Source organism: Pituophis catenifer, unplaced genomic scaffold, assembly GCF_029215685.1.
Source record: "Pituophis catenifer annectens isolate HBS135680 unplaced genomic scaffold, rPitCat1.0.hap2 SCAF_1, whole genome shotgun sequence".
Taxonomy (NCBI): Eukaryota; Metazoa; Chordata; class Lepidosauria; order Squamata; family Colubridae; genus Pituophis; species Pituophis catenifer.
Window position 1 is genome coordinate 198,260,742 of NW_027256881.1, and position 13,136 is coordinate 198,273,877.

The 13,136-nt window shown below is 38.3% G+C and overlaps 1 protein-coding gene across 1 annotated transcript in view; it reads left to right on the plus strand.

The window, feature by feature from the left end:
- The window catches only part of LRP2 (LDL receptor related protein 2), a 147,734-nt gene that overhangs the window by 62,500 nt on the left and 72,098 nt on the right, over positions 1 to 13,136 (plus strand). Inside the window, exons 21-28 of the mRNA XM_070956918.1 lie at positions 1,155 to 1,436; positions 2,967 to 3,206; positions 3,816 to 3,935; positions 4,599 to 4,715; positions 6,588 to 6,965; positions 10,244 to 10,492; positions 11,444 to 11,655; positions 12,069 to 12,253. Of these exons, the coding sequence (XP_070813019.1) occupies positions 1,155 to 1,436; positions 2,967 to 3,206; positions 3,816 to 3,935; positions 4,599 to 4,715; positions 6,588 to 6,965; positions 10,244 to 10,492; positions 11,444 to 11,655; positions 12,069 to 12,253 (1,783 nt within the window). The remainder of the gene's footprint in view (positions 1 to 1,154; positions 1,437 to 2,966; positions 3,207 to 3,815; positions 3,936 to 4,598; positions 4,716 to 6,587; positions 6,966 to 10,243; positions 10,493 to 11,443; positions 11,656 to 12,068; positions 12,254 to 13,136) is intronic.

Sequence of the window (13,136 nt, forward strand, 5' to 3'; positions counted from 1 at the left end):
TCCCCATTGACTTTGCTTGTCAGGTCACAAAAAGTGATCACATGACCTGCGGACATAAATATGAACCAGGTGCCAAGCATCTAAATTTTGGGGATGCTGCAAAGGTCGTAAAACTGTAAAACTGTAACTGTAAAAACAGTCATAAGTCACTTTTTTCAGTGCCGTTTTAATTTCAGTGGTCACTAAACGAACTGTTGTAAATTGAGGACTACCTGTGTCCTTTTTTGATAACATGATTGCTTCAGTTTTGGCTAAGGTTTTTAGACAGGTCAGGAATTATTTGTTCTTAATTCTGAGACAGTCAACCTTGCTACATTTTAATCTTATGTGTAAGTCTTTGTTTTTATTGCACACCAATAGAGCTATTAATAAAGCAAAAAAAATCTTATCAATGATAATTCTATCCAATTTATTACAGATGTTACTGCTCAAAATAGAACCAAGCAAAGGTTACTATAGAGGACTGAAACAGAATGCCACTTCTTGGGTTTTTTTTAATTGTTGGAAAAATGATATGAATTCTGAGAGCCAATAGCATTGCTTTTTTCTTGCTTCTAGGATCTTATAATCTTCTACAATCTAGAAGCAGAAAAAGCTGAATTTGATTTTATTTTAGCCACTAAACTCACATCTTTTAAGCATAAATAAACTATTGATCCCACAAAAAAGCTAATAATGAGTTTCTGATTTAATGTTTTAACATGAGACCAGTAATTTCAATGGCAGAGAGTAAAACAATCTAATGGTCCAATAGAAAGTCTGACTATGGGTGGTGAAGCTTTCTCTTTAATTAGTGTACACAATACTACATAAGTGTGTGTAGCATAACCTCCTTAAGAATGTATATCAACCTCTATTTGAAATCATTGAACCTCAAAGGCCTTTAATTTTGGTTGCGTTATACTTTCATTTTCCTCCATACACTGTTTACTTTCTTCTTCAGTAAGAAATGAATGAATGAATGAATGAATGAATGAATGAATGAATGAATGAATGAAAGAATGAAAGAATGTATGTACTGTAGGTATGTATATGTGTGGGGGGGTATGTGTGTGCTGAAAAAATAATTCATAATTTACCAACAATCCATACCAAATAAATTGTAATTCTGATCTTTCACATTTGGATATTTATTTTTCATGGTATTTTTGAAGGCTCCAACTACTGCAATAGAGCAACAAATCCTAACGGGGACTGCAGCCATTTCTGTTTCCCAGTCCCCAATTTTCAGAGGGTTTGTGGCTGCCCTTATGGAATGAAGCTGAGTTCCAATCAGATCACCTGTGTGGAAGATCCATCCAATGAGCCCCCCACTTTACAATGTGGTTCTTACTCCTTTTCTTGTGGCAACGGCCGATGTGTGCCCAGGTTCTATCAGTGTGATGGTGTGGATGACTGCCATGACAATACTGATGAACAAAACTGTGGATCCTTAAGTAAGTGTTCTTTATAGATCTAAAAATGATATTGTTAAAAAAAATGTGATAAGTATCAATGTCTGAAAATATTGATGTTGAGTTTATAAACAAATGATGAACACAATCGTTTATCAACCACCCAACTTCTGACATAGGGACTTTCAGAATTATAAGAGTGCAAAGATGACATATCCAATTCATGAGTAGTGATATATTGAGTCGCAATGGCGCAGTGGTTAGAGAGCAGTACTGCAGGCTATTTCTGCTGACTGCCGGCTGCCTGCAAATTGGCAGTTCAAATCACACCAGGCTCAAAGTTGACTTAGCTTTCCATCCTTCCAACGTTGGTAAAATGAGGACCCAGATTGTTGGGGAAAATATGCTGACTCTGTAAACCGCTTAGAGAGGGCTGTAAAGCACTGTGAACTGGTATATAAGTCTAAGTGCTATTGCTATATATGCCATTTAAATACTTTGTCTCTAAGAGGATTGTCTCTATTGTCTTCTTGATAGTCTAGGCTTCAGCTCACATTATTTCCTGCTGACATGGCATTTAGTCATACAGTAAGAAATTATGGAAGCTGCAATCCAACACATCTGATCAGCCTAAGACTGGGGGAATATATTGTATAAAACATTCCACTACTAATCATTATATCAGAACTGGTTTACAGTTTCTTGTTTCTTTTGGTTTTAATCTTCCTTTGAAACTAAGTGTTTTGGTTACATAAAACTGAAATAAAGTGTAGAGAACTAAGGACATGCAGAAATACTTGTAAATTGTTTTTAAGATTAAACTTTTCAGTTTAATATGCTTGAGTAGGATTTTACAGAACTTTTAATACAGCTTTTGAAAATGTTTGCTCTTAGAATTACAAAAACACAGCTTTAAGAAGGTTTCAGAGCAAAAGTTCTGAAAAGTAAGAACAATGAGGGGAATTTAGACGTGATGAGAAACTTTGGGAGTTGGGTTTATGACCAGAGATTAATGCCCTTGGACATTTCTCAGTGATTTCACATTTTAAAACTACTATATTTTATTGAACGAAATTTTAGCTTGATGTTACTTACATCAAGCATTTCTAACCTGCATTTCCTCAGGTTTGTGCTATAAATTCTAAGTATTAATCCACAGGCTTTAAAGGGCATAATTGTTTGAAATACTTCTGAAAGTCAAGTTTCTTCCAGAACTGACAACTGGAATATGTTCAGCAAAATTTTATGGATTCCAGATTTTTCTCTCGCAATATTACCAGTATTTAATAATAATAATAATAATAATAATAATAATAATAATAATAATAATAATAATAATAATAATAATATTACCAGTTTGATACACTTTAATGCATATGTTGAATGCCTTTGCATGCCACGGATAAAAATGTGCGGCGAGTTTATAAAATGGTCTTCATATAATCCAAGGAGAGTTAATGGATTCTTTTCTTCTTTAATAATGGTGGATACAGATTACAATAATTGGTAGTCTGTGTGGAAGTCATAGCATATTGTAGAAAGCTCTCAATATTTTATTTTGTTTTTGTTCAGATAATTCTTGTGCTACATCAGCCTTCACCTGTAGAAATGGCCAGTGCATTCCCAGTCGGTGGCGATGTGATAAGCATAATGACTGCCTGGATAATAGTGATGAACTTCATTGCCCTACACAGGGCCCAACGTCATGTCCCACAAGCTTGTTCACGTGTGATAACAGCAAATGCATTCCCAAACTCTGGCTTTGTGATACTGATAATGATTGTGGTGATGGGTCAGATGAAAAGAACTGCAGTAAGTATAAGAAAGAGGTGGATTCCATAAGCTGTAGCCATGTGGATGCATTTGTATTGTAAGTCTCAGAATTCTTACTTTTAGGAGCTGTAGCTCTTAAAACAAGTGGAGGGCACAGTTTTCCTCATTTTCCTCTAGAACAGGGGTGTCAAATTCAAGGTCCGTGGGCCAGATCCGGCCTGCAGGGTGCTTAGATCTGGTCTGCGGGTCTGCCTGGAAACTGCGAAGGACTGGCCTGTGTTGCCTCTGCCAGTGAAAACAGAGCTTTGGAGGGCATTTTCACTGGCAGAGTGCTGCAGGAGGCCGTTGCATCTGAAAATAGAGCCCGGGAGGGCCACGCGCTGGAGACAATGGATCCTCCACCACAGGTGCCCCTGACACAAGTGATGTTGAGCTGGTCACGCCCACCCTGGCCACGCCCCCTGGCAACCCCTGAGGTCAAACACAACCCTAATGTGGCCCTCAATGAAATCGAGTTTGACAGCCCTGCTCTAGAACATTTGGAAAAAAGTGATAATTTGTGTATATGTTTGGGGGTATTGGTGAGTGTATGCATGAAAGACATTGTATTAAATTGGACCTAATTTTTTTTTTTAAATGTGTTTTTAGCCTTCACAGATGCATGTGAACTTGGTCAGTTTCAGTGTCCTGATCACAGGTGCATTGACCCCACTTATGTTTGTGATGGAGATCAGGATTGTGTGGATGGAGCAGACGAACATGATTGCAGTTAAGTATCAGATCAGTTGTTTTCTATTTGTTCAAGTTTTGCTGATTCGACGTTATGGGTGTAAACAATAAACTTATAAGAACTTAGCAGATAAAACTAAATCCTATAAGAACAAATATGTGTTCAGACACTGGGACTTCCCCATGCTGTCCTCCCTTGGCCCTGCAGTGTTTAGATATATTAAATCTGCAATAAGACTTAATAAGACCATGATTTTTATTGTTGCTGCATTCCTTTACTCTCCAAAGTCAGAAAATTTATTGTGTCCTGTTTGATGTCAAAAAGATTGAAGGGCAAATGCTCAGAATTTTCCTAATTTTTCCAATATACCTGAAACTGGATAAGGGTAAAAACCATTTCCTTCCATTCTCCGGTCTAGTTAAACATTAGATGCTCCAAAGATAAAATTTGTACATTGTACAGTTGGGTTGCTTTGACATGGTAATGAAATTACCCTCAGAATTCCTTAATATGTGAGCCCTTTAGAAGCTCTTGAACTTCAGATGCAGTGATCCAACTATGTAGCTTCTTCCTTTGGATACAAAGAAAGAAAGAAAGAGAGAGAGATTTCTTTGTATTGTTTCCTATTGTGTTCTCACTCTGTAGTATGACTAATAGCAACTTGCTTAAAATTCTCATGGTCCTTTTCTATTTTACCGTAGTCTACAACTGTAGTTCTACTGAGTTTAAGTGTGCAAGTGGAAACCAGTGTATTAGGAACTATTACCGGTGCGATGGTGTTTTTGACTGCAGTGATCATTCTGATGAGGCTGGTTGTCGTAAGTATAAACAAATCCATTTCCGTATTATTAATGAAGTGAACTTTACGAAAAAGGGTTAGAAACACCTGCTCCAGCCAAGAGGAAATGGTGGCAATACCTGATATTTATGCACCATAATGTAATCTTCTTAGTGACAACATGACATGGGATTAGTGGTTATGCATCTTCTGGGAAATACATTTATAGTTTTAGAAACAAGTATAATTCAGATGTAATGCCTTATATGAGAATTTTTTTCCACCAATTTAAATGGCGTGCACATTAGATTCTAAATCTAAAAATAAAGATTAACTCCACTGAAAATAATGCCAATAGGAGAGAAATATATTTGAGTAAATAAAAAGTTAATTATGACAAAGCATAGGTAATAGAATCATTATTTCAATATACTTAATGATCATATGCTGCCTGTGTGCATTTTAATATGTGTAGGCATTTCTTAAAACTGTAAAAAAAAATTAGGTTAGGTTTTTCTGAAAAGTATGTCATATCTATTGTTGCACATTGCAACCATATAAATTTTCTCAAGTAGAAATTGAAGGGTCTTTGAAGAACGCCCTTCTGCACATGCATTTTCTTTTTAAAAAAATTCAGTAATTCATATCAGAAATAGCAATCGCCCTTAGACTTATATACGTCTTCACAGTGCTTTTTACAGCCCTCTCTAAGCAGTTTACAGAGTCAGCCTATTGCCCCCAATAATCTGGGTCCTAAATAATTAATGATCAAGTGCCATTCAAAGCATATTGCTTGTTTATCTGCCCAGTAATTAAAGTCTTTTGGATATTGATTTCAGAATGCAGGTACACACACAGCAAGAGAGAGTGAGAGTGAGAGAGAGAGAAAGAGAGAGAGAGAGAGAGAGAGAGAGAGAGAGAGAGAGAGAGAGAGAGAGAGGTATTAGAAGTATAAACTACAATTTGCCTCTTTCTCCTGAAACCTCTTTGTATGCTCTCCAAATCTGTTCAAAAGGGTTGAAAGATCCTTTTGATCATATGTAAGGGGCAGGCACTTGGGAGAGCAAGACTCAAAAAGTAGCTTCAGTGAGCAGCAGATATTCTTATCCAGTTGGATGCAGCCCTATACTATACCATGGAATGACTATACCAGTGATGGTGAACCTTTTCGGCACCCGACGTGCGCGCTCATCAGGACCACAACACGGAAGAGAAGCTGCCCAGGGCTCATGCACCCCCCCCGAAAATGGAGTTTCAGGTTCCGGCACGCACATGCGTGCTGGCCAGCTACTCTTCCAGGTTTCTGGTGTGCATGCGTGTGCAACGATCAGCTAGCCAGCGCACATGCTCATGCAGGAAAACAGAAGACCAACTCTTCCAGTTTCCGGCACTGCCACACACAAAAAGGCCAGCTGATCATCACACACGCATGCGCGCCAGAAACCCAGAACAGGAACAGGTGATGCTGCACGTGCCAGGCGATATGGCTCCACGTGCCACTTCGGGCATGCATGCCATAGGTTTGCCATCATGGGACTATACCATTCAGTAAATTAATGGGTAAGTTTTATATTTAAAAATAGAGTTCAGTTCTTCGAAGAGTTCAACTCATACAAAGATTTTCTAAATGCTATTTGTTGAAATTGAACCCCCCCCACACATAATATTTGCTTTACTACATGTAGAAATGAGCCTTGCTGTTAATACTTCCAGGTAAACCACACCATTTGTTGTTTGCTTTTTGCCTTGATGGGGTCAACACTTTGTTAGCAGTATCGCTTTAGTGATTCTTAAAGATCAAGAATTATATTTATTCTTGATTGTCTGGTTACCTTTGATTTGTTTGCTGAGGATGAAGGATGGTTGACTAATACAATCGGAATAATCTCTGCATCCTTAATGTGACTTCCAGCTACAAGGCCTCCTGGAATGTGCCACCAGACTGAATTCCAGTGTCAATCAGATGGCAACTGTATCCCAGCTAGTTGGGAATGTGATGGTCACCCAGATTGCGTGGATGGCTCTGATGAACATCACAGATGTCCACCTAGGACGTGTCCTCCTTCTTATTTCCGCTGTGATAACGGAAACTGCATCTTTCAAGCTTGGGTCTGTGATGGTGACAATGATTGCCGGGATAGGAGTGATGAGAGGGACTGTCCAACTCAGCCTTTCCGGTGCCCCAGCTGGCAGTGGCAATGCCCAGGTCACAGTATATGTGTAAATCTCAGTAAAGTATGTGACAATCTTGCTGATTGCCCTAATGGAGCTGATGAATCACCCCTGTGCAGTAAGTATATATTTAATGTACAGTTTAAAGAAACCTATCAAAACCTATCTGACAAAGTCACTTAAATATCATTGCTTCACCTCATAGGTTCATGGTAAAAATGCAAAAAGAAAACTATATCATATGCAGTTCTGACTTTTCAGAGAAAGGCTGGGATTATAATGATAAAAATATTATTTTGCATGAGGTCGTTCCTCATTTTTATTCTCTCACTAAATCCACGAGGTAGGGGAAGCTGAGAGAAAGGGTCTGGCCCAAAAAACCTGCTGAATTGTATAGTTGGACTTGAATCCAAATTTCCCTGGTTCAGCCCAACAGTCTTCATGACTACATCAAATTGAAATTAAAAATATTGCATATAGTTTTCTGATTGCTGGAAATAGCATTATTTTTAGATAGTAGCTATTTTGGGCTGAGTGTTCAGTTGCTAACTCGCTGCAAATGTAAACACCCATGTTTGAGTATACTTTTTATGAATTTGGTTTTTACTTAGGACACTTAAACTTTAATATGTTTCACTTCAGGCTTTACTACTCGTTTCTTTAAAAACATGCTATGTTTATAATTTAAGACTGGGACATAATCAGTAGTTGCTTTTAATTTAAATCAAATTTAAACCAATCTTTAATATTTCCTTTAATATTTCTAACTTTTATCTGATTTTAATCTCAAAACTTGCAAGTGGCAGAAGTAGCGTTGGTATTGATTACTGACAATGTTGATTTAAACTTAATTCTAACTTCTTTCTTTCTTTCCTTCCTTTTTCTAATCAATCAATGCACAATCTCAGATGAGCCTCAGCCAGGTATGACACTAAATCATATTAGATTCACATCTTAATAGATTCAGATTACATGTGTTAAATGAATGATTGTTTACAAACACAGGGACATTTGCTATGATTGAGATTGTTCTTTCAGAATTGATACTTGAGTGTAAGAACTCTACTAGATCAGAGCAACAGCTCACCAAAGTGAATTTTTTGTGTCTTCCTTGACCTATTAGATGCCCTTAAGAAATCCTCAAGCAAGACATGAGCATAGTAAAATGGTTTACTTGTGTTCCCTGTTCTCTGACTTATTTATTAGGTGGTTATTTCAGTGGGAAAGGACTCATTTCTTGATCAGCCATAATACTCCTTGTTAACTCAACCAATCACTTTTTCAGATAAAAGTCAAGTCATCCTCCTTGTATGTCACGTTCTTTGACATATCTTAATCCAAATGTAATTCCTTTTTTAAAGCACAGTTATTTATTAAGAAGAATGGGATGACTTTCCATGAATCTCAGCAACTGAATCATCTGCAACCAATAAATTCCAAAGTACATTAGGATGGAATTTTCCTTATTTTCATTGATTGTCATTCTGCGAACCAGTGAATTTGTGTATCTTGCTGCTCTTGATGAAGGAGCTTGTATATGGTCATTTATTAAACCACGTCTTGAAATCTTATCAGTCTGGGAGCCAAACATGACTATGATCCAGAGATCCTCTTCCTAGTGTTTTCCCGCAGGTGCAGGGTCCACTTTTCAGATCATTGAACGCCACTTTGCACGGTCAGCTGTGTCTCCAGGGCGTAAGTCTGCAGCTTGCATATCTTTGTTGATGGTATCTTGCCATCTCTGTTTTGGATGCCTGTGAGGTCCCTGGCCATTGACTTCTAGTTGGTAGGCAGTCTTGGCCATGATGGAAGGTGCTGCTCTCTGTACATGTCTATACCAGCGTTCGGCCTTCTCTCATCTTCTCTATAATTGGTCCCACAGAAAAATGTTGTTGAATGGTGTCATTTGTGATGTGGTCAAGAAGGGAGATGCCCGATATCCAATGGAGCGTCTGCATTTCCATGGCATGGAGATAGCTTTCGGTCCCAGTTGTTGCTCCCCGGTATTCAGTGCCATACAGTGCAACAGGGTGGATTTACAAGATTTATCTTGTAAATCTTAAATTTACTGATTTAAGTATGATCCAGAGATGCCTCTAAAATTTTTTAATCTATTTCTACGTATACGTAGGAAATCAGTTGTTTCATTCCAGATGTAGCTTGTTCTCATATTCCAAGCACCCCAATATTTGGAGGAAGGGGGAGAGCATATGACTTTTTTTTCATTTAGGAGGTATCCCAGTATTAATGAATAGGCTTTGCAGGGCTGTGATTTTGAAGGTCTGTAAACAATATGGCCCCAACTATAAAAACGTTGGCTTCTCCTGAATGAAAGAGTAGTCAGTTATCATTGCAAGTCTGATAAGGACAGCTTCAATCAAATCTGTCACTTAAAAGCCTCAAACCAACTTTCGATCCCCAAACTGACAAGACTCAACAATGAAACTAGACAGATTCTGTGTTGGAAGGAGAAACCTCCTCCCTCTTCAAGCCCAAATTCTGAACTTCTCAAGTCATTTTGCCACAGAGTGTAATGGCGTTAATCCATGGGTGCCCAGATGTGCAGGGATATATCCCATGGCTTTCTGTTAAACTCTATATGCCACCTTATATTTCTTGTTTAAATTTAAATTGTTCTAAGTAAATGAGAAAACAGAGTGCTGTTGAAGGTACGTCTATGGACGTATCAATCATCTAGATCATGGTTGTCCCAAAGGTGCTTTCAAAAAGGCAACTAGACTTTCTTGATTTTTCTTGAAGATGTTAATGACTGACTGACTGACTGCAAACAGTATAAATCTTTTCCATTCCTCTCCAGTTAGTTAGAACTGAAGAAGCTTCTTGGATGAGAAGTGAGAACTGAAAGTTTTCAAGCAAGATAAAGTTTTTTGAAAGCACCTTTGGGGCTGTTGAAGGTCCAACTTTAAATAGCATCGTCACATGTGAGGATTTGTTAGATCCCAAAGGGATTCTAAGAAAATTGCAGTTATTGGTAGCCCGATGCTTTGTTGGAAAGGCTGTCCTCCTCTCCAACATGACCCCTGCCCCAAAAATTGGACGCAAAATAAAATACTCTAAAGAAATAGAGGGCATTGCTACAGGGAATAGGGGACACAAGATGCCAGTTTGCCTTATGCTCAATGCTCATTTTATGACTAGTTCATAATGTGTCTTAAAAATTCAAAAGTTGCCACTAACTAAACAAGTCTGGGGACCTCACTTTCATGTAAAGTACTCACCCCTGTTTCATGGTCACACGGTACGCAGCATCAATCTTGAATCTTGAATGGGTGCAGCAGTAACATGCAGTGAGGTCCATAAAATGGTGATTTGAAAGATTCATGAGTTAATGGTAGGTGGCCTGTGTTCATATCACTCTCTCCAATTTATTTACAGACCAGGAAACCTGCTTGGATAATAATGCAGGCTGCACACATGGATGCATTCAAGGTCCCTTTGGAGCCCAGTGCTCCTGCCCTTTCGGCTACCAACTTGCCAACGATTCAAAAACCTGTGAAGACATTAATGAATGTGACTCTCCTGGATTTTGTAGCCAACACTGCCACAATGAAAGGGGATCATTCAGATGTTACTGTGATGATGGCTACATCTTAGAATCCAATGGGAAGACGTGCAAAGTAACAGGTGAGGATACCCTAATTATAAGGTGATAGGAACATGCACAAATGCATAATCATATCCTGGCTTTTCTTACCCGGTGAGAAGCTTAAACAATTGTCCTCTCATTTGAATATAGGCCACTAGCACTAGGATATTCCTAAAGCAGATTATAATTGCAGTCACCTTTACAAATTTGATTACATCAGAAGGTATTGTGTGTTGAGTGCACAGAGAATTATTTAAAGATATGTTCAAGATGTCAAGGTGTCCAGTTGCTAAAAATTAACATAACCAGTGTCATATCTAAGTTAAGTATTTTTGCTTCAGGGAATCTTACTTACAATGGGACCTGAAGCCTTTCTGGCTCAGGTGGGCATAGAACAATTGCTTAACAAAATGAATGCTTGCACAATACAACCTCTATTTCTGTTATGAGCAAAACATTTGCATATTCTATTGTAGAACACAAAAGGCTGACCTAGACTGAGTTGGCCTAATAATCCATCTTGCTCAATCCACAGCGATTGGCGGCTCTTTAGATTTCACAGCTCAGCGTGGAAGTGCCAGGTTTAAACCTGCGATTATTGACATGCAGACTGTGTATTTAGCCCTCCTTATATCAATGGTCCCCAAACTTTTGGGCACCAGGGACCGGTTCCGAGGGGAGAGGTTTTTCCGTGGACTGGAAGCGGCGTGGTTATGCCTGCAACTCGCAGATGGGGCTTCGCTTGTTTGCATGGCCTAGTTTCTACATGCTGCGAACTGGTGCCAGTCCATGAACCGGGGTTTGGGGACCCCCTCCCCTATGACATCATGGAATTACGGCTTCTTTTAATATTGTGTATTCAATACTGTGATTTATTTAATACATATAATATGTATTAAAAGTATATATTATGTATGCCTTTATGAAATGGAATGCCCTCTAGATGTTGATAGTTTCAAGGTTTCTTTTTAATTGCCTGTTTTTTGCAGAATCTGGGAGTCTTCTCTTGATGGTGGCAAGCCGTAACCAAATTGTCGTTAATAACATAACTTCCCAGGCACAGCGCATTTTTTCCTTGATTCGAGATGGAAGGAACATTGTAGCTCTTGATTTTGATTCAGTGACTGATAGAATCTTTTGGTCTGATATCAGCCAGGACAAGATTTGGAGTGCTTACCAGAATGGAACAGACCGAAAAGTAGTAAGTCTCTTTGCTACTTTAAGACACTGATGGCATGTCCAAATTTTATGGAGCTCTAAGTGCATCCAGGGGTTCATGCATACTACTCTGTAAATAAATACATTTAGAAGGATTAGGGCTAGTGAACACACACTATAGTGGAGATAGGCTTAGTAAGCGATCCCTGTTCCCTGAAAATATGTTGATTTTGTTCATAAATATTCATTTTAGACTAAGAATTAACATTTTCTTCCCAGTGAATTGATAATTTTTAAGAGAGATTAGAGAATTTCACTTTAGTTACTCTTGCCATGGAGGAGGAGATAAATAATACATGTTCTCATCTTTTATAAAATGTAAACTAACTTGAATCCTTTTCAATAATAAAAGATTACAAGGATGCCAATATAATGGTTTTCCACAACTTTGTACAGGTATTTGACAGTGGTGTCACAGTTACAGAAAGCATCGCAGTGGATTGGATAGGCCGCAATCTTTACTGGACAGACTATGTCTTGGAAACAATTGAAGTCTCCAGACTTGATGGAAGCCATAGGACTGTTCTGATCAGTGAAAATGTGACAAACCCAAGAGGTCTAGTCTTAGATCCCAGAACTGAGTAAGATTTTAAAACATTGGCTTTAAGCATACGTCATCTCATAATTGTTGTCGTGTATTTTGTAGTGACATGCAATAAGAAAGAATTTTGTTCAGTGGCCCTCTGGAATGGGCATTATAGCAAATAGTTATGAAACAAAAGAACTCTAGGATTGTTGTAACATTATTGTAGGCATTATGTTGTCAAATCATATCATAATTGATTGCATATCATAAATTTGTGGAACATCGGAGTGCATTTGGATGCCACCAGTTATCTTCTGAGTTGTAGCAAAAATCCGGTGGACAGTTCAATTAAGGATAGCAAATTACAGAATCACACCTAATTTGAGAACGAGAAGGTCCACTTATACCACATGGCCACCTTAAATCCACTCCATTATAAATACAAACTGTATTTATACAGTCTTATACAAACTGAGAATGGTTGTTAAGTTCTATAGTCCAATATGTTGCGGCAGCATTATTATTTCCATTTGGCAGATAGGGGACTAAATCTAAAGGGCCAGTTTGATTTAGTGGTTTAAGACACCAAATTAGAAAGCTGGGCCCTCTGAGTTCTAGTCCCATCTTAGTCATGAAAGCCAGTTGGGTGACCCTGGGCCAGACTTATTACTGAAGGCCAGTCATGGGAGAAGAATACGTTTGATAGATCTGAAGTGGATATAAAATTTGCAATGATATGTCATAAGAGAAATATATCATAAGAACTAACATATGAAAAGAAGCTTGGTGGTTATACTGGACATTTTGTGAAGTTCTGAGAACCACAAACATACTCTTTGCCACCGCAAGGAATAGAAAAATTATAAACAGGGCCAAAGCTCCCTAGCTTGTTAATCTGGGGGTTGCCACATCAGACAGACACCAATATTGAAGATCCT